Source organism: Quercus robur, chromosome 2 (genome assembly GCF_932294415.1).
Source record: "Quercus robur chromosome 2, dhQueRobu3.1, whole genome shotgun sequence".
Lineage (NCBI taxonomy): Eukaryota > Viridiplantae > Streptophyta > Magnoliopsida > Fagales > Fagaceae > Quercus > Quercus robur.
Window position 1 is genome coordinate 56,949,529 of NC_065535.1, and position 22,035 is coordinate 56,971,563.

At 33.8% G+C, this 22,035-nt stretch overlaps 2 protein-coding genes across 2 annotated transcripts; both read left to right on the forward strand.

The window, feature by feature from the left end:
* The first annotated feature begins 5,264 nt into the window (after positions 1 to 5,264).
* Positions 5,265 to 6,380, forward strand: LOC126714134 (germin-like protein subfamily 1 member 11). Its single transcript, XM_050414139.1, has 2 exons — positions 5,265 to 5,488; positions 5,733 to 6,380. The coding sequence occupies exons 1-2, from the start codon at positions 5,362 to 5,364 to the stop codon at positions 6,272 to 6,274; spliced, it is 669 nt and encodes a 222-aa protein (XP_050270096.1). The 5' UTR covers positions 5,265 to 5,361; the 3' UTR covers positions 6,275 to 6,380.
* Positions 6,381 to 10,954: 4,574 nt separating this feature from the next.
* Positions 10,955 to 13,216, forward strand: LOC126714135 (universal stress protein PHOS32). The gene is made up of 4 exons (XM_050414140.1): positions 10,955 to 11,360; positions 11,458 to 11,567; positions 11,669 to 11,787; positions 13,024 to 13,216. Exons 1-4 carry the CDS (start codon positions 11,186 to 11,188, stop codon positions 13,109 to 13,111), a joined length of 492 nt encoding a protein of 163 aa, XP_050270097.1. The 5' UTR covers positions 10,955 to 11,185; the 3' UTR covers positions 13,112 to 13,216.
* The last annotated feature ends 8,819 nt before the right edge of the window (positions 13,217 to 22,035 follow it).

Consider the following 22,035-nt stretch of genomic DNA (forward strand, 5'->3'; position numbering starts at 1 on the left):
ACGTTGAAGATTTCTTACCACTGAGAGATAAAAGTCTATTCTTTTTATCTTGCAAGTTTTCCTTAGAACGAATCAGAAAACAAAAATCACGTTTGAACATTTCGTGCACTTGTTGCCAAATCCTAAACTAGTAATTGGGAGAAATTATCTGCTACACCCGAAGGACCACATCAATCGTGCACTCTAACTTTAACAGAACCTTAACAAATTAATCCATTAGAAGTATAGAAAACGTCTATTTTATTGAAAGTAAATGGTTAATTTCTTTTTATAGGTTGCAAGTCTATTAAAGGGCTCAAAAAAAAAAAAATTATTTTCCATGTAAAATATTTATAAATTAATCCTAATTGATACAGTACCATGGAAGGCTCTAATTTAACTAAGAAACCCTTAAAAACAACTAAAATTAAAGATATACAATCTTAAATCTAAAAGTTTTTAAAAATACATGAAAATATCAAAATTTAATAAATTATAAAAATAAAATCCTATATTTTGTTGACTCTAGAAAATCCTATATTCAAAAGGTGGCATTTCCTAGATGAAATGAAAATTGGATTCATGTAACAAAAGAAAGGTTAACATTCCTTAACCGGAAAAATATATGGCCATAAAATAGGGATTAAGCATAACATAATTGATCAGGTGGTAAAAAGTACTTTGAATTGTTGATTTATCACTAGTTCATTATCTAATGGATTTTCCCATTATAATACTCCATTTGATGGACATACTGTAGGAGTAGCTCATTAACTTTCTAGGTGGAATCGTCCAATAACTTGATCCAGTTTTGAAACTTCTATCCTTGAAATAGTGTAACATAAAATTTCTTCTCATCGGCCTTAATGATTTTCAACATCAATTAACAAAGAATCAAGACAAAATCAACATTTTCTACTCCTAGAAAATCAATAGGCTTTGATGCTTTGTCAATGGGATCCTAAGACTTGAGGTTATGGGCTCACTATCATATTTAACTTCAAAAAATCCTCCATAGTAATTCAAACAATCTCCATCTCATTATTTTTGCCACTCTCCTCTTGGAACTCCATATTTATTTTTCTCCCAAGCCTTTCAAAAAATTCTTCTTAATAATTATCATCACTAGACAATTTTTTTCCAAATTTTTTGTCTTCCAACCCTTTTTTTTTTTTTTTTTTTTTCAAAACTTGATCGTACTTCATACTTATAAAAGTTTTTTTTTTTTTTTTTTAAATTAAAATTTTCTCCGCATCAATGACATCCAACTTTTTATCTTCCCAAATGAAGTGATAATAAGATTCTCACTACAAATTTATCCAAAAAAAAAAAAAAAGTCACCGTCATAGACAAACAAATTTATTTGAAGATGATTGTAGTGAGAATCTTATTATCACTTCATTTGTTTGTCTATGACGGTGACTTGTGTATAATAAAAGATCTCATTATAATCATGGAGAAAGAAAAAGTAAACCATCAATCTTTTCATACTTGGCCATGAAGAAATTCTAAACTTACCTCTTCACATCCCAAAATACTGTATGTTGTTCTACCAATTTTTCACATCACTTTCAAGCTTTCGCGAGTTGAAGATAAGCGGACTCAAACTGAATGCCCAAAAGATCTTTCATAATGCTTGAGCAAACTTGCTCTGGGGTGTGGATAGCAAGATTAAATTGGAAATGCACAAATGATTGTAAGGAAACCAAGCCAAGCCTAGTCCAAAGTCCAACCCATTAGAATGACACATAGTGCATGTGAATTAATGGATATGATCAAAGTGGAAGAGCAAGACTTGCATAGATAATTAGTTGCAAAATACTTAGTTACACATTGGTTACAAGTTAGTGAGTCGTTTTTTAACTTTTCTTGATAAGTTTCATGAATAGGCACCAGTATAAAAACCTTGTAAAAATCATGTAACTCTTTATATATGATCAATGCAAATTTCTATACTTCCCGAAGCCCTCTTCTCCTTTCTTCTTCTTTTTTTTTTTTTTTTTTTTTTTTTTTTTTTTTTACTTTAATTTTTTTACTTTACTCTTGGTGGGTAATTACCTCGAATTAAGTTAATTTTTACTAATTATCATTACTTTTTTGTTTTCATTCACTTTTCTTAAAACTCAGCAGGTTCATTAAAAGTGGAATCAAAACCGTTAATTCGAGATGAATGAATCTGTTGTACTTCATCAAAATTCCATGGGGTTATCAAAATTTAAAGGTGAAGATCCTTTTTGGTGGCTTTTCAAGGTTGATGAATTCCTCACGCTTGAAAACACTCCACCACGCCACATGGTTTTGATTATCTCTTATTACATAGAAGCAGAGATGTGAAAATGGTTTTAAGATGTGAAGAAATCGGGATTATGTAAAAATTGGGTGGAATTTCTAGAATCACTATAATAATGCAAGAAAGGTTTATTGAGTTGGAATAATGATGTCATTGTATCTATCAGCAAATGTGAACATTAAATCAAAACAAAACTTATTAGAAATAGGGTATAGAGTAATCTATATCTATATATATCTACAAACTAAAATATAATATATCTACGCTTTTATTGAGTTACATTAGCCGTCACATCACATCATCCACCTACTTCCAACTCATTCTTTCTTATTTTTGAAATATTTTCTTCTTATTAATTTTCTAACTTATTGTTATACTCTTTCCAACCTTTCCCATTCCTTTTACCTTTTCATCTCCCCACTGATATCTTTTAATATCACTCTTCCTTTATTTTTGGCTCTTCTGATTATCATTCTCTTACTATAAATTTGCAATTCTATCTCGCGTTCTATCTATAGTTTTCCCACACACACAAGGTTATTTCTCTCTCACTCTCTTAATATTTTTTAATTTTTGGTGGATTTTTTTTTTTTTTTTGCATCTCTACTTTAGAATGATGAATTTTTGTATTATTTAGAACTATACTTTAGATTGGCGAGATTTAGTTTTGTATTTCTAAGTTATCTTCTTCTTTCTTTTCTTTAATTTCATAGATGTTAACTTACTGCATTATAAAGATAGTATATAAGAATATAATGTTATTCTATTCCATAGCATGACTTGGAGGATTTGATGTTTATATTATATCTTTCTTTTTTTACTCTTTTTCTTTTCATCTTATTTTCTGTAAATTTTTTATTCTCTTTTGAAATAGTGATTACTCTCTCTTTGTCCCTTGATTTTATATTCTTTTTTGCAACTCTAGTTTAGGTTGATAAATTATTGTGTTTTTTAAAACTCTATTTTGAGTTAATACGTTTTGGTATTGTATTTTTGAGTTCCACATCACAAGTAGTCTCTCTCCCTTTTATAACTTTGGTTTGATTTTGTTTGAGTTACTACATAATTATTTTGGAAGTGAGAATTGAATTTATATCAAAACACAATATTGATTATGCATTTGAGTGTAGTAGCTAATTTCTCCCAATTACTAGTTTAGGATTCGGCAACAAGTGCATGAAATGTTCAAACGTGATTTTTGTTTTCTGATTCCTTCTAAGGAAAACTTGCAAGATACAAAGAATAGACTTTTATCTCTCAGTGGTAAAGAAATCTTCAACGTACTAAACTTGCATCCCTTTTTCTCTAAACCAAAATTCTCCTAGCTAGAAACATTAACTTATATATTTGAATTGAATCAATTATTTATTCCTTTGCCCACAACCATAAGAAATCTAAATACACCATTAACTTGAAGAGAGAAAAAGTAAAAGATGGAAAAGCCAATAATATATTAATATATACTAAATGCATTGGTAGTTGGTGGACTAGTACTAGAAGACCATGCATTCTCATCAAAGGTACTACAAATGCTAAATGTTATTTTTTAGTATTTTTAACACCTTAAATCATAAAAACACACTTACAATAAAGATGCTAAATGCTAAATATTTTAGCATTCAACTACAGTGAAGTCTCATCTTTGACACCCCACTATAGCAAGATGCTAGAATTTTTTATTATTTCTTTTTCTTTTTCTCTCCCTCACTCTCTCATGTGCCATGCCTTTACACGGCTTTCCTCTCTCTCTCTCTCTCTCTCTCTCTCTCTCTCTCTCACCTTCTCTATGCCGCTCTCCATTGCTAGGTTGATGGTGTTGATCTGGTTGTTGTTGTCCTCAGCGGAAAAGCCGACCTTTCCGCCCTTCAGGTCGGTGATGTTGACGAAGCTGGAGGAGCTAGGGGCGGAGCTAGTGGCCTGGAACATGGTGATCTGGTGGAGCTTTTTGGTGCCAAAGTAGTCGAGGAGGATGTGGAGGGAGATGATGTTTTTGATGGTGTAGATGGAAGGGTGGGTGGAGAGGGGGTCGAACATGGTGGCATTGTCGACGGCGCAGACGGTTATGGTGGTGCGGCTATTGATCTTGCCAGCGAGGTGCATGAGGGAGAGGTAGTAGTTGAAGGTTGGCGGTGCTGGGTTGAGAAAGAGAGAGATAAAGGAGAGAGAGACAGAAGAGAGAGAGACAGTGCAAAGAAGAAGAATAAAAAATAATAATAAATAATAAAGAAAGAATATTTAAATGAAGTGTTAAAAAATATAGAAGTTTTGATGTAAGGGATATTGTAAAGTGATGTGTTATATGTTATAAAGTTGATTTTTGAGATGCTAAATGCCAAAAATTTTAGCACCTTTGATGGGAATGCTCTTAGACACTAACCGACACTCTATCTATCTAGTACACGAAAGAAGATTAACTTAACAAGATTAAGTCAAACCATAGGATTTGGAAAATTTATGTGAATCACTCACTCTATTGACCCTAGAACATCTAAACTTACCTTGAATTAATACTTAAAATCATCTAGTACCATCACTAACCCAAAAAATTGATGTTTGATATATAAAGAGTAAAAGAGGCCATGAAATCCATACAACAAAGAATTAAAGAAATTGAACTATAGAATGATATTGATGTTGGAGCAATATCTACTATTTATTTCACATAAGTTATTTTACATAGTTTTATACACACGAAAAAACAATTGAAATTGTGACCTTTCGTATGTCGAAAACTATATAAAATAACGTGTGTGCAACAAAGAAGTTGTCCAATTTGATTGGTTTCTAGTATGTACTTGTAGTTGTGGTTAAAGAATTCCTCCATTAGATATTAATATGAAGTTGATAAAAGAAATTTGATTGGTCCCTAGTATGTACTTGTAGTTGTGGTTAAAGAATTCTTCCATTAGATATTAATATGAAGTTGATAAATGATAATTGTTGAATGACTCACTAATTCTTCACTACTCCGAAGGGGCAAAAACACATATAGACCTGTTCACTAATTCCCTTCTATAAAGATACATGTTCCAATCCTCACCCCTCACCCCACCAAGAATACAGAGTACTAGAAGGTCAAGATAACCTCAAATATGATGAAAGGTGTTCACTACCTTGTGACTATGGCCCTGTTGGCTTTGGCATCCACCCTTGCTTTTGCGGATGACCCTAGTCCTCTGCAAGATTTCTGTGTTGCAATTAACAATACCAATTCTGCTGGTATATAATTTTAGACTCTTATTACTACTACTAGTATTATATATTATATTCTTAATTTTGAACTCATTTCAAACCTCTGGATTGATTTTATTTTTGTGTTAAAAATTTAAATATTAACGAAGTTTATTTTGAAGGTGATATTATCTACTTGGATTTTTTGTTTGTTTTTATCATGAAATAAGTCAACCACTTTTATAGTAGTGCCTTACTTACTCAAGATAGTAACAAACTTTTCTTTGTGTAGTATTTGTGAATGGAAAGTTCTGCAAGGACCCAATGCTTACAACAGCAGATGATTTTTTCATCTCCGGGCTAGATATTCCTGGAAACACTGAAAATCAACTAGGATTTAGTGTCAATCTTGTGGATGTGAATAAATTTGCAGGCCTCAACACTCTAGGTATTTCCTTGGCTCGCATTGACTTTGCACCGTATGGCTTAACTCCTCTACACACTCATCCTCGTGGCACCGAGCTTCTGGTAGTCTTAGAGGGTACTCTCCTTGCGGGCTTTGTGACATCCGACCCAGACCACCGCTTCTTCACCAAAACTTTAAATCAAGGAGATGTCTTTGTGTTCCCAGTTGGTCTTATTCACTTCCAGTTCAACATAGGAAAGACCAATGCTGTTGCCTTTGCTGGTCTCAGTAGCCAAAATCCTGGGTTCAACACAATAGCAAACGCGGTCTTTGGATCTAATCCTCCCATTAATCCAGATGTTCTCATCAAGGCCTTCCAATTGGACAAGAATGTGATTGATTATCTTCAGAAAATATTCCACGGATAATAATGATGAAGCTAGTATTAGATAGCTAGAATAAAGTTTTTATGTTTCCCTTATTGTAGTGTTATGGTTGTAATTATTATGAAATAAAATGATTGTTGATAACTCATTTTGTGTCATACCGTAATAACAAGGTGGAACAAGTGCATGACTGAATCTTAATTACACACCTTGAATCCCGTTTTTTGCTCAATATACTACTTTGAATGAGAGAATGTTGTGATAATAATAGAGGTGGAGCAACCACATGTCTCCATCTTAGTTACAGGACTAAATTGAATTTTGAACATAATTAAAGAGTGAAATCTATAATTTACCCTTTTTTTTTACTTCAAAGTGTGCATGGATATGGTGTTTCGTTTTGGAGAAAATGCAGGAAAGGAAAGGAAAAAAATTCTGGTTTTTGTTCTTTCTATATATTTTTATTTTATATTTTAATGTTATTTGAGTTGTATATATTATGAAGTATTGATGGTATTTGTAGATAGAGTTTGGTTGATGAGCAAAAGTAGAAAAAGTTTAAAATTGTGTAATAACAAGTTCCGCTTTATTTAGTTTGGGATATGTTTTTTGCCTTCTAAGAAACGGATATAGCAACTTGTTAAATATTTCATTTATAGCGAACAATTATCAGTTACAATATTATAGAGATAGTTCAATTTTCTAAGGCAATTATCTGCATTCATATTGGTAAAATCATTAGGAGGTTTAAGAAGAACGGCTTCGCTTTGAAAGGCAATACCTCTTTGAAGTTTCATCATATTCTCAAATTTTCCATTAACGAAAGTAATGGCTAGTCGTTGGTGGAATTCAAAATTCAAAGTCAAAGTCATTGGAGTTGATTGGGCAGAGAAATCAAAAGCTGTCGCAGCTCTATTAGCCGCTGACGTGGAGGTAATTAGTTAGAAGCCACATCTCGTGGAGGGATTTCAGTTGGATGTGTGATTAATTTATATATAATAATAGGTGAGGCTGAGAGAAACTCAAATTAGAATTTTAAATTAGAGTTCTAATTTTGTGCCATGTGTCTTAAATTATTTATTCTTAAAGAGTTTTATTCCTTAATTTTAGAATCAAATGTGAGACCACATCATGAATATTCATTCAAGTGAGTTATTAAATACAAAAACTAAAGAGTTTTGAATAAATGAATCGTAAAAAAAAAGTGCTTCATAATAATTTTAAAAAAATGGACAATTTACATTTTATACCTAATAATATCCTTACAAAATTTTTTAAAGAGTTAACAAAATATAAAAATGACTATCAATAATATTTAAATTATATTATGAATTTTGTTGTATATCTTTAAGTGTATCCATGCATATGCATGAGGTTACAAGTTAGTTAAATTAAAATACATGACATCTTTTTATTGGATGAGAGGACTACTAAACAATGCTAATGTGGTCCTTTATAAACATTGAATAATTTTTTTTGTAAAAGAAACAGTTGTACAAAAATTTTAAGTTTATTGCCATTATTGGGATTAAATATATTTTCTTTCTCCTAAGTTTTGAGTTTTTTTCCCCCTGATCATATGTTTTTGACAATTTTTTTTTTTTCCTATGGCGTTATAAGAAAATTGCTTTACGAAAGCTTATATTACCTCCCCATACACCAATCTTTCCCGAATCCAGGGAGTAATAGTAGCTTGCCACGTTGCTTATGAGTTGTGAGCTAGGGACATAGGAAATGCACAGATGATTGTAATGAACCCAAGCCGAGCCTTGTCCAAAGTCCAACCCATTAGAATGACACATAGTGCATGTGAATTAATGGATATGATCAAAGTGGAAGAGCAAGTCAGAGCAAGACTTGCATAGATAATTAGTTGCAAAATACTTAGTTATCCATTGGTTTTACAAGTTAGTTAGTCGTTCTTTAACTTTTCTTGATAAGTTTCATGAATAGGAACCAGTATAAAAATCTTGTAAAAATCATGTAACTCTTTATATATGATCAATGCAAATTTCTATACTTCCTTTTTAAAGCCCTTTTCTCATTTTTTTTTTTTTTTTTTTTTTGCTTTACTGTTGGTGGATAATTACCTCGAATTAAGTTAATTTTCACTAATTGTCATTACTTTTTTTTTCATTCACTTTTCTTAAAACTCGGCAGGTTCATTAAAAGTGGTATCAAAACTGTTAATTCAAGATGAATGAATCCTTTGCACTTCATCAAAATTCCATGGGGTTTTCAAAATTTAAAAGTGAAGATCCTTTTTGGTGGCTTTTCAAGGTTTACGAATTCCTTGCGCTTGAAAACACTCCACCATGCCACATGGTTTTGATTATCTCTTATTACATAGAAGGAGAGATGTGAAAATGGTTTTAAGGCATGAAGAAATCGGGATTATGTAAAAATTGGGTGGAATTTCTAGAATCACTATAATAATGCGAGAAAGGTTTATTGAGTTGGAATAATGATGTCATTGTATCTATCAACAAATGTGAGCCTTAAATCAAAACAAAGCTTATTAGAAATAGGGTATAGAGTAATCTATATCTATATATATCTACAAACTAAAATATAGCATTTATTGTTGCTACGCTTTTGTTGAGCTATATTAGTGGTCACATCATATCATCCACCTACTTCCAACTCATTCTTTCTTATTTTTGAAATATTTTCTTCTTATTAATTTTTAACTTATTGTTACACTTTTTCCAACCTTTCCCATTCCTTTTACCTTTTCATCTCCCCACTGATATCCCTTAATATCACTCTTCCTTTTATTTTTGGCTCTTCTGATTTTCATCCTCTTACTATAAATTTGCAATTCTCTCATGCTTTCTATCTATAGTTTTCCCTCACACACAAGGTTATTTCTCTCTCACTCTCTTAATATATATTTTTTTTAATTTTTGGTGGACTTTTTTTTTTCATCTCTACTTTAGAATGATGAATTTTTGTATTATTTAGAACTCTACTTTAGATTTTTGGTGAGATTTAGTTTTGTATATTTAAGTTATCCTCTTTTTTTCTTTTCTTTAATTTCATAGATGTTAACTTATTGCATTATAAAGAGAGTATATAAGAATATAATGTTATTCTATTACATAACATGACTAGGATGATTTGATATTCATATTATATATTTTTTATTACTCTTTTTCTTCTCATCTTCTTTTTTGTAAATTTTTTATTCTCTTTTGAAAAAGTGATTACTCTCTCTCTCTCTCTCTCTCTCTCTCTCTCTCTCTCTCTCTCTCTCTCTCTCTCTCTCTCTCTCTCTCTCTCTCTCTCTCTCTCTCTCTCTCTCTCTCTCTCTCTCTCTCTCTCTCTCTCTCTCTCTCTCGATTTTATATTCTTTCTTACAACTCTACTTTAGGTTGATAAATTATTGTGTTTTTAAAATTCTATTTTGAGTTAATACGTTTTAATGTTGTATTTTTGAGTTCCACATCACAAGTAGTTTCTCTCCCTTTTATAACTTTGGTTTGATTCCTGTTTGAGTAACTACATAATTATTTTGGAAGTGAGAATTGAATTTATATCAAAACACAATATTGATTATGCATTTGAGTGTGCCTATCATTTGAGTAATATTAAGTGCAATTTTATTGTGATTTTTTATTAGCATGATAATCTCCTTTAAGAGAATAAGGAACTTGAATAATTTATTTGAAAATTTAAGAAGTATAACATAATTTAGAAGAATATAGACCACCTCATAAAAGAATAATATCAATCAAGCACAACCAAAATAATAGAATAATATATTGGTAGAGACAGAAAGATGAAATAATTTTAGAAATAATTTAATTTTTAGGGAGAATAAATTATCTTTAATAAATTCTAGAGAACAAATTATATATTATTTTACAATTGCAAAATAATTATCTACAATTTAAATGACTACGAGATTTAATATACTTTTAATATTTAATTTCAAACATGAAATGAATGTGTATATATATACACACTGAGAATGGTCTGAGATGATAATTTTCAGAAGCTTCAAAAAATGCAATGGTTTTGACAACAACTAATTGTACTTTGACATTGAAATTTTCCCTTAAAAAACACCGGCATTATGGCCGCTTGTTTTCATTATATTATTCCAGACAAAAATCTGGATTCTTCTAGAGACTAATCGAATTTGTGCTCTGCAGCTCAAGGTTTAATTTGATTCTTCTGTCTCCTTTTCAATTAATTTGACCTGCCCTTCAAACTTTGACATAGGTGCGAGGTAGGCAGCAAGCTGCTTTTTTTACTATTCTTTATTTCTATTTTTCCCTCTCCTATAGTCTTTTTTTTTTTTTTTTTTTTTATCAGACAAATTTTCAGTCAATCCTATGCTATGCAACACTTCAGATAATTGATCAAGTACTATAGTCATCAAAATTTTCATCTAAAAATTAAGACCCTCTCTCACATGGCACCTGATCACTTGAGCCCAACACAACACAAAAGAAAAAGACTGAAATTTTCAGTATAAAAAAAAAATTATAAAATTATAAAAAATAAAAATAAAAAAAAAAGGGAAGAAAAAAATTCAAGCATCTAACAAAGTAGATGTGCTGTGCGCTGAAAGGACTAGTTGAATCACATAATTGACTAAAGATGGCACACCTGTTTTATACTGTCCTTTTTAACAATACAACAGGCAGAATTATTAGCTTTATGCTAAATTCCTTTCCTTTCCTTTCCTTTCCTTGTCTGGTTTTGATATGAGACAATCTTATCATCAAGGAATAAAGACGTGTACTTAGCTTCAGCATCTGTTACATGTAGTATCAATGACGGATTCCCACTAGTGCCTTCAAGAACCTCCTCCTTCATTCTATCGAATCCAAACAAACAGCATAAGTACACTTTGTGTGGCAAGCCAATACTCTTAATTCAAAAGCTCTAGCCTGAAGCTTCATTATTGAGAGAGAAAGAAAGAAAGAGAGACAGAAGATCGAGATGGGAAAAGCTCGTACAGTTGGTGTAGGAATGGACTACTCTCCAATCAGCAAAGCAGCACTTCGATGGGCTGCTGATAATTTAATGGAGGAAGGAGATCGTATCATCTTAATCCATGTCCAGCCACCCAAATCCGATCATACCCGGAAGGAACTTTTCGAGGACACTGGATCACGTCTCTACCTTTTACCTTAATCTTTGTTCATGACTACTCTTTTGCATGTGTATACTCAATACTCATAACCCTTTTTTCTATGTTTTTGTTTTTGCAGCTTTAGTTCCTCTTGAGGAATTTAGGGAGATTAACTTTTCCAAGCAATATGGACTTACAAATGATCCAGAGGTTCTTGAAGTTCTTGATGCAGTGTCAAAGACCAAAGGGGTATTGATTTTATTTGCTTTCATTCTGTATATATACATATTTGTCATGAAAGTTTTGCTAGCTGTGCATAGCCATGGGTGTGACTGTATGTGTTGGAACAGGTGAAGGTGGTGGCCAAGGTCTACTGGGGGGATCCAAGAGAGAAGCTGTGCTATGCTGTAGAAGATCTCAAGCTCGACTCACTTGTTGTTGGAAGCAGGGGTCTAGGCGCTATCAAAAGGTAAACTTTTATCATCGCTTACTCGAGAATTCAGGATCATTCTCCAATAACCATTTCCATTTGTCAAAGTGGTAATCTAACCATATTAGGGATAAAACTTAGTTTGGCCTTGTATATGCTCTCCAAACACATCAAGTATCTTCTTGTCTTAAATGTTAACATTCTTGAAAAATCTATACATTTGATATGAAAGTGTGAACATCGTGTGTATAAAGTGTATATCAAAAAATGTGAAATAATAATTTTCCTTAATTTTGTATCTAAATGAATCTTTTAGAATTACTAAGAGAACATTATTAATTTTTGTCATAAGGCAATTAACCATATGATTAGATTGAGAGGACCAATTGATAAAGATGTGGAGGCCTTTAAATTGATTAAAATTTTAATAAACCAAATTAATGAATAAAAATGATTGATCTCATACTAAGTATTCTACTTTATGCTTTATCATTCGTAACTTACTATATGTTTTTTAATTTTTTCTTATAAAGTAACTAAAATTTAAATTGGCAAAAAAAGAAAAAGATATATAACATATTATAGTTGATAGAGTATAAAATAGAACACTAAAAGTAAGATAAAAGTTTTTAATTTCAACTTAATCTTGCAAGCCTAGTACATACATAGGCATCCTTATAATATTTTTTATGTTAAAAGGAAGATAAAATTTTAGTTGGCGTCCTAATGAAGACTAAGGGATACATTGAATGTTATTTTTCTATTAAAAAATCTGTAGTAGCCATAACAATGTAAACCAGATCGGTGTATGGATTAACCTTGATTTGTAAATCAGGGTTTAAGGGATAATTCAAGTGGTTCTAACATTGTATAAAGGAGCAGGAGATTGAACCCACACACACCTCCCTCCCCCTATATATCTAAGGAAAAAAAAAAAAAAAAACCTTGATTTGTAAATGAATCCTATGAAAGATCTCATCGAACATCTAATTGCATATCTGACATGAGCATAAAATTGCGGAGGAAAGTATTCTGGAAAATTATTATTAGGTTTCTTCATATGGATGATCACATTCTGCTTAGTATAATAAGTTTAATACCAACGCCAGTGGATCATATATAAAACTCAATTAACCTTTTATTGTCCATGTAATTTTTCAAAATATTGAATTTGCTGAGCAATGTGTGTGTGTATATATAATAAAAGAATAATGTGCATAATTAATTCGTTGTGACTTGTTTGATTAAAGCTAAAAAGGGTTATGTGATTTGCAGGGTGTTGCTTGGTAGTGTAAGCAAGTACGTTGTGACAAATGCTTCATGTCCGGTCACTGTGATTAAGGGAACCCTTTCTAAGCGTTAATTGACACAAGATTGCTGTCTCTATAAGTGGTCATCACTTTCTGGATGTATATTTTCTTTTATAAAAGCTTATGTATAATTCAAGTGCAAGTATTGGCTTCTTCTTTTTTTTTTTAATAAACAGTAATACTTATTAAAACACACATGCAAATAGTAATATTAGTGTTTTAAACCAAGTTTAAGTATTGACTTATTGAGAATGCAGTTTTTATTATCGTGGTTGATATTTTTGTCATTTTAATGTATTTCGATTAGGTAATTTTTATTAATTTTTTTGAAAAATATAAAAGTACAATTATATTTAAAAAATTTACATGTAAAAATACCCTTGGATGGTATTTAATAATATCTAATCTACATCTATAAATAAAATTGTCTCAAAGAATTGTGAGTATTACAGTATTACTCATGTCTTTCTTTTTTCTTAGCAATCCTTCTCAGATAGACATTTCGTTTTTTATTCTTGCTATTTTTGCATGATTTTGTATTTACTATGTTCTTTAGGCTTCATGAAAAATAGGAAATTAAAATTCACTTAAGGAATTCATGTCAAGTAGTTAAAGAAAAAAAAAATAAAAGACTATTATATTGTGTCTTTTTCTTAATAATATTCTTTTAAAAAGATACATAATCTTAGAATAAGATTGTTTAGAATTCCTCGTCATCATAGAGTTTGTAAGTCATAACCATTTATTATTAAATGAATATTTTAGAAATTATCACATCTCAAATTTAAATAAATGTCAAAATAATGCGAGTATACATGTTTGTTTAAAAATGTTTTCTCTTAAAGATTAAAACTTTAAATGTTGAAGAAGAGAGCAATTTAAATTACTCGTTAAATAATTAATAATTATGATTTTAAGAAGTCTATGGCCTGTGCATGATGGCCTTGTGCCCACACCTTTAATTTTGATAGGAAATCCAAAAGAATTAAGAAGACATTGAGTATCACAGGTTCATTACCGCTTGTACAAGGATGATACATGCGTTACACCATCTTGGTCAAGGTAGAAACTTGCCTCCTCAATTGCCAATCTCATTTTCTTGAATCTGAATTTGATGAGTATCATTTGGTTCAATGCGAGGAGAGAATTCTACACCACGGTTGGAATTAGCTTCATTCCTTGGATCCTTATTCCATTATCCCCTTACTCAAATAAAATCAACAAGTATTAATTTGTTTGAGAAACAATTCCAATAACACCTCGAAATTTACAGAGAAAACAAGCCCAGTCCAAGCCAAATTTGAACTTCACCAAGATCAATCCCACATCAAAATCTTGAGGTGATAGGTCAAAGAAACATATCAAAATTTTCTTCTTGAGACGTTCGGCCTGAGCAGAATCCTTCTAGGGGACTCAGCAAGTAGAAAATATATAAATAAATCTGTACAACTTAAATTTAGGTTTGAGGGAGTAAGAATGGGGGAGGGATGAGGATGGCTAATTGGATCAGTTGTAGAAGAAGTAGTAGAAGAAGATGACATGGTTTGACGCGGGTCTATTGCTCTAATACCAAAATGAGAGAATAATAAGAGTTTGTGTTTTGATTTGCTTCCTTGAAAATATTCCTGGAGCTGTTGCTCTGATACTAAAGAGAGAATAATAAGAGTTTGTGTTTTGATTAGCTTCCTTGAAAATATTTTAGAAGCTGCTACTTTTATATTTATATTATATTCAAACTTACCTAGATAAATATTTGTTTCCAAGATAAATAACTCTACTGTTGTATTTGGATTACATGAAAACTCCTAAGTACTATCAAATTGCTTTGAAGGTATTGGAATTACAAAAGAACTCCTAAATATTACTATCTGATTGCTTTGGAGGTTTTAGTGGTGGTGATTGATAATCATCCAATGCCTTGATTTTAGCTGTAGATAATGTTGTCTCAATAAGTTGGATCAAGTTCAATGCAAAAAGTTACTCAAGTCCAAAGCAAAAAGTTACTCAAGTCCAAATTAGTTCTTTTAATTTTGGTTGGCTGAATCTGGTTGTCCAACAAAAAAAGTCTCTTTGCAATCAGTTGAAGGATCAAAGCTCGGACTCTAATATAAAAAAGATGCAAAAGAAATTTGAATAGATTCAAAAATAGAGATTGATTCATTAATTTGGGAGGATGAGGAGGTACATAATCCTCGATCCTGAAGGAGAAAAACATGAACCTCAAATAGGAATCTCAGACTTAATTTATATTCATTATACCAAATTAGTTTTATAAGGTGAAGCTTAGCTATTTATACTAGGATATAGTGTCTTCAATTCACGATTTCGGTTGTTTGCAGACCTGTGTATGTATATATTGATGTGCTCTTTATAGTTTATATTATAGTCTAAAATAATTAGTTGTGTTTGTGGCCTATGGGGGAATAGTGCAGCTCTTAAGTTGGCTAGACATGCCCAATGGTGGGAGCGGAGAAATTTTGGCTTTAAAACATACCTCACTTTCTGAAAAATGTAATGGATATTTATTTTTTACTAAACGAAAAAAAGAGCTCATAGGTATGATTACTACTCATGAAGGGTGTGTGATTATCCAACCAACAGTAGAATTTGCTACTACTAAGAGACATGATGGTTACAAATGGGTTTTTTTTTTTTTTTGGGGGGGGGGGGGGGGGGGTTTAAAAAGGGAAAACATAACATTAACTATTTAAAACAGGTAGAGTTATGACAGATTGCCTTAAGATGTACAATCCAGAAACATCTGAGTACAAAATATTACATAATTCATCAGAATTTGGATAGTCTAAAATAACAAAATCAAAAGGGCAGGAGCAACCTTTCTTGGCAAGCTTGTCCGCGGCTCTGTTGGCTTCTCAGTACATGTGGTTAACCTTGAAGTGCTGGAACTGGTTGAGGAGGAACCTGCAATCATTTAGGAGGGGAGAATGAGCTCTGTTAGAGTTATTATTGGAGAAAATAAGCTAAACAATAACTTTAGCATCAAGTTCCACAATAAGGTGGGTAATTCCTAGTTGGGCAGCCAAAAGGAGACCATCTCTTAGTGCCCAAAATTCAGCTATAATACTGGTTGCCACTCCAATTTTCCTCCTAAATCCTTTCACCCAATTGCCGTTGCAATTGCGGATCAAACCACCACCTCCTGCCTTCCCTGGGTTCCCTAGGGAAGCTCCATTAGAGTTTAGTTTAAACCATCCCTCCTCCGGTTTGTGCCAGCACACCGGGTTAGCTGAGTATTGCTTGGGTATATGCAGTTTCCCAACACAAAAGTAAGGGTATGTTTGGTAACTGTTTTTTCCCTTATTTTCTGTTTCCAAAAATAATTTTCTATTTTTGAAACTAAAAAACTTGCATGACAACCCAAAAGAAAAAAAAAAAAAAAAAAAAAAAAAAAAAAAAAAAAAAAACTATTTTCAAAATTTAGTTTGTGAAAGAAACTGAAAACATGCAAAAAACTGTTTTCAGTTTCTTATTTTCATAAGTCAATAAAAATATGCATTTAATTTAATGAATTTGTCTCATTTAATGAGTTAGTATTAGAATTCAAATTCTAGTAACAACATATTTTAGTATTTTCTATTTTTTTCTTCAAAAAACATTTTTTTTTTTTAATTTCAACTAACCAAACATGTTTTTTATTTCAAAAATACAAGAAAATTATTTTTTCTTTATATTCCCAAAAACAAGTTTTTGAAAATAGAAAAATAAAAACTATCATCAAACATAACCTAATATTCCATAGCTTGTTGAATGCAAGTTTTGTGGAGGCAAGGGCTCAAAGGGGTGTTTTTAAGGACCACTCTATTCCTATGTTTCCAAAGTCCCAAAATAGCAAAAAGGAATTGTGTGCTCCAAGGAAGTCCATTGGCTTGCAGTTAGTTACTGCACAAGTAGTTCTTTTTTAGCCACTCGGGAAGGTCCAAATGGCTTAATCTGGATAGGGGTTGAGGGGTTTTGATAGCTCTCCAAAAGGTGGCAGCAAAGGGGCAGTCTCTTAGTAAGTGCAGTATTGTTTCCTCTTGACTCTTGCACAAAGGGCATATAGGATCGCAATTGATACCTTTAGTAGCAACCACTTGCCTCACTGGGATACTAATGACATAGCCAAAGAAAAGAGCTAATTTTTGGCCATATGTCTAATTTTTAAACCTAGTTGCCCACAAAAACTTGAGGATTGTTTTCTGTGGGAAAGTTTAAGGCATAAACCGAAGCCATGTCGAACTCTCCAACATGGGAGGACTTCCATATCAACGAATCCTTCTTCTCACCATAAATTTGCATGGGCATGGCACAGACCTTGTCCTTGATCTCACTTGGCAAGTCAAAGGATACAGAATCCCAATTCCAATTCCCTTCTTGAAAAATATCAGCTATAGCCAGATTAGCTTCTCTTGGGGTGAGAGGGCCTTCAACCATACTTCTCAAAGAACTTCCCTTTACCTAGTTGTCCTCCCAAAAATTGAGTCTTGAATTCCTTCCTACACTCCAACAAACTCATTTTTCAAAGGTGGGGAAACCTTTCTTCACAGCAAACCAATATGGAGAGCATGGAAGTTTATCTGGGTCCTTGGAGTTTCTTCTCGATTGGGAACAATGTTTGTTTAATATGACCTTTGCCCAAAAAGAATCTTTTTCTTGATATAGTCTCCAGTTAAGCTTTGCTAGCAGTGCCATATTTTTTTCCCTTGCCGCTTATATACCCAAGCCCCCCCTTCTCCTTAGATTTAATGATCTTGTTCCATCCCACCAGATGTAACTTTCTTTTATCCGATGAGGAGCCCAAAAGAAAATCCCTGTTGATCTTATCAAGCTTCTCACATAGGTGTGTAAGGAGAGTTGCCCCTTACATCACATAGTTTGGGATAACTGCCATAATTGATTTAACTAATATAGTTCTGCCCGCAAAGGATAAGAACTTGGCCTTCCAACCAGCTAGTTTGGAGATCACCTGTTCCACAACAAAGTTAAATTGCCTCCTAGTTGCCTCTTTGTGCCTTGGTGGAAATCCTAAATATTTCTCAAGGTTTGTGGTTGCATGAATCCCTGGATTTTCATAGACTTTATCCTTGAGAGTGGATGGGACATTTCGTGAGAAATAGATACGAGATTTCTCATAGCTAACCTTTTGCTAAGATTCTTCACAAAATGTGTCTAGTACATCTTTGATGATTTCCCTCCCTTTCTCACTCACCTTTGCAAACAACATTAAATCATCCGCAAAGAATAAGTGTGAGATCTCAACATTATCTCTAGATGCTTTCAGCGAACTCCACCTTTTGGCAATGCATTCCTTCTCAATGAGGGACCCAAGATATTCCATGCAAAAGATGAACAGGTATGGGGATAGGGGATCCCCTTGCCTGATTCCTCTCAAAGGCTTAAAGGAGTCCAATTTTCTTCCATTGAAGAGAATAGATATGCTTGTAGTGGACACACAACTCATGATCAAGTCAATCAGCATTTGGGGAAAGTGGAATGCTTTGAGGACTTTATGGATGAAACTCCATTCGAGATGATCGTAAGCTTTAGTAAGATCCACTTTGATTGCCATGAAACCACCTTTCCCTTTTTTATTATCCAGGGAGTGGATCAACTCCTGGGCAATGATGATATTATCTAATCCTCTCCTCTCCGGAATGAAAGCATCTTGGACTGGGGAAATAAGTTTGTCAAGGAATGGTCTAATTCGACCTAAAATGATCTTGATAACCACTTTGTAGATTGAGTTGCATAGGCTAATGGGCCTATAATTATTGAGGCTCTCAGGGCTCTCGCATTTTGGAATCAGGAAGATCAGTGTTTCATTCAAGTACTTTGGCACTACCTTAGCTTCAAAAATACTACATACCTTTCGGCATACCAAAGCTCTAACATTAGCCTAGAAGTGCTGAAAGAATCCCGCGTAAAGCCCATCAGCCTCTTGCTTTAAATGGTTTCAAGGCCCAAAGCCTATTTTTTATTTCCTTTTCCGTAACTGGTGCGCAGAGAGAGCCTATATCAACTTCAGAGAGGAAATATCAAGAGAAATTCTCAATGTCAAAACGACGAGTGGAGAATAGAAGGTTCATCTCGAAGAGATCTTTGTAACCTGATAAGATTATATTCTTCACTTCCTCTTCCTTAGTCACCCATTTTCCTGGGGAATTTTTAATGCTCCTGATCCTGTTTCTGTGCCTTCTAACCAATGTGAAGACGTGAAAGAAAGACGTGTTGTGATCCCTATAGGCAGCCCAGTTAATGCGAGATTTGAAGGCCCAATATTCTTCCTCTTGAAGCTTGATATTAGAATATTCTTTGATCAGGTCTTGTTCTAGTTGGACCAAGAATTGGTTTGGCCCATTTAAAAGGGCTTTTTGGGCCCCATTAAGCCTAGCCAGGATCCTTCTCTTCCTTGCAAACAAATTGCCAAATATTGTCATGTTCCAATGATTTATTCTATCTGTGAACAGCTTGATGGCAGAAGATAGGATTGATTCATGCTCCCAGGCTTGTTTAACCACCTCAAGGAAATCAAGGTGATGTAGCCATATAGACTGAAAACAGAAAGGCATGTTCTAGGAGGTAAGGGGGGCTTAGAGAGTTCCAAAAGGATGGGGCAATGGTCGGAAAACACCCTAGAGAGATGGGTAATAGAAGCCTTAGGGTAAAAAAGCCTCCATGATGGATAAGCAAAACACCTATTGATCGATACATTCCAAAATTAAGTCTGATTCTTGTCTGAGATTAGACCAAGTAAATTTAGGCCCCGAGAAACCTAAATCTAGGAGGTTGCAAGAGTCCAAGCACTCCTTAAAATCCAGGGCTCTATTAAGATTAATATTCCTTCCCCCCAATTTATCTTCACTACTAAGCACTTCATTGAAATCTCCTAACAACCAAGGGATATTGTGCAATTGAGCAACTTGGGTGAGGTTTGCCCACAGTATTTTCCTTTCCGCAACTCTAGGACTAGCATAAATAGGAGAAATAAGCCAAGAAAGGTCAGAATCACGTTCCTTAACAATGGCATGAATCTCCTATTTTGTGGAGGATAGCACAAAAGCATCAACTTCCTTTTTCTTCCATAGTAGCCATAGCCCTCCTGCGTATCCTATGGTGTCTGTTGCAAAGAACCTATTAAAGGGGAGGTCCTCACAAATCCTTACTGCCCTATCACCTCCAACCTTGGTTTTCGTTATGATCATAATTGAAAGGGAAGTGGTTCACAGCCATTTCAATTACTCTCTTTTTGATGTCCAAATTTAGTGCACCTTTGCAGTTCCACAAAAGAAGATTCATTTGGGAACAATGGTTGTTTAGGATTTCCAACAAATTGGTCCCCATCATTGATGTTGCTAACATGCTCCATCCCATCCTTCGAAACAGATCCTTGGATGCTACCCAATTTGGTTTCCACACTGTGAAATAGTTCAATATCCCCTGAATTTCCTCTCTACAGCAAATCAGGAGATCACATTTCTTGACTAGTTTGAGAAATTTGAATAGTTTCATTGTAGGAAAATTCCCCAAATAGGCTGATGCTAACCCCCTGAAGTTGATTATCTTTCTCTCCTTAACCAACCAACTCGATTCGTCCAAGTGGGGCATCACTAATGGCCTTCTTAGCTTGTTTAACTCCTCTAATTCTACTTCCAAGATTAGCGGCATGTATGTGAGGAATTTCCACCATGGGTTCGGTTGTTTTCCCCCATGCTGGATGGTCCAACACCAAGTTTCCAATTCTCACACTGTCAAGGGTGATTGGGAACATGTGTTTCCATGTTGTGCAGAGGCTCTCCTCGGTCCAACCCATTGTGTTCATAGGGGCTGATCTGATCTGGGCAATCACTTCATCGGGGATGGCTATGGCTTTGTTCCTATGCCATATTGCCCATCTCGAGGAAGGGAAAGATGGTGGCCTTCTGCTAGGGCGGTCCATGAAGGGGAATGGGGTTGGTTCAGGTAAGGTAGAAGAAGTGGGGTGGTTTGGCTTAATACCTGGGTTAGGGCTAGGGTGCTTCAAGTTCTTCGCTCTTTTGGGGCTAGAGCTTTTCTTTTCTCAGGATGGTCTCGTGAGTTTGGCTTTTTTCTTCTTCGTCCCATCTACCTGGTTTGATTAACAGCCCGGCCCATTTCCCAGGGGGGCTTTACATGTTTCTAGGCTGCTTTCACGGATCTCTATCAGATCTTTAAGCGTGTTGTGTACACTATCCTCATATGCCTTCATTTCTTTATCAACCACCAAATCAGATTTTTGCGGTGTCCCTGAATTAAAGAGGGTCAGCTCGTGCTTGGGTTGCCAAAAATACCCTTAGTTCCCTTTGTTTCTGTTGCCACATGCTGACTAGCCTGTTTGGATGTAACTGCTCATTCATTCTTGACTAAGTGTTTCTTCTTGGTTACCAACATCCATTCCCCAAAGTTAAGGTTTGGTTGTTGTTGTACCTTCTTCCCTGATTGCACAGGATCTGGTTCAGCCTCTTCATTCTTCTTCTTAGGTTGGACACGATAGCAGTAAGACTCTTGTTTGTGTCCAATTCTGCCGCAGCAAAAGCACAAGGTTGATAAACCCTCATACATCACTTTTTGATATAAACAACCCATTTTGATAGTGTTTATCAGTGGCTTCATTAAATCTATCTGTATGCACAATCGGGCATAATTGCCTCTTGAACCCGACGTTATGTAGGAGTCAATCCTAAGGACCGACCTGATGGCTTTACCAATTTCAAAAAGGACCGAGCTATCATAGAATTCAATGGGTAGCTCTGGAAACCTAACCAAGACTGCCACCGATGAGAAGCTAGCCTTTGAAGCTTTGAAGTAAGGCTCCCAAGGTTTGATTGCAAGAAAATGTTCCCCAATAAACCATGGGCCACCTTGTTAGACTTTGTCATAATTAGCATTATCACTAAATTTAATCAAGAAAATTTTTTTGCCTAGGTATACACAATCCATTCTAGCAGCTAGTTTCCACTAG

Coding starts and splice junctions, on each gene's coding strand:
- LOC126714134 (XM_050414139.1), top strand. CDS start 5,362: ATGATGAAAGGTGTTCACTACCTTGTGACTATGGCCCTGTTGGCTTTG. Junction 5,489..5,732: donor TAACAATACCAATTCTGCTG/GTATATAATTTT, acceptor TTCTTTGTGTAG/TATTTGTGAATGGAAAGTTC.
- LOC126714135 (XM_050414140.1), top strand. CDS start 11,186: ATGGGAAAAGCTCGTACAGTTGGTGTAGGAATGGACTACTCTCCAATC. Junction 11,568..11,668: donor CAGTGTCAAAGACCAAAGGG/GTATTGATTTTA, acceptor GTGTTGGAACAG/GTGAAGGTGGTGGCCAAGGT. Junction 11,788..13,023: donor GGTCTAGGCGCTATCAAAAG/GTAAACTTTTAT, acceptor TGTGATTTGCAG/GGTGTTGCTTGGTAGTGTAA.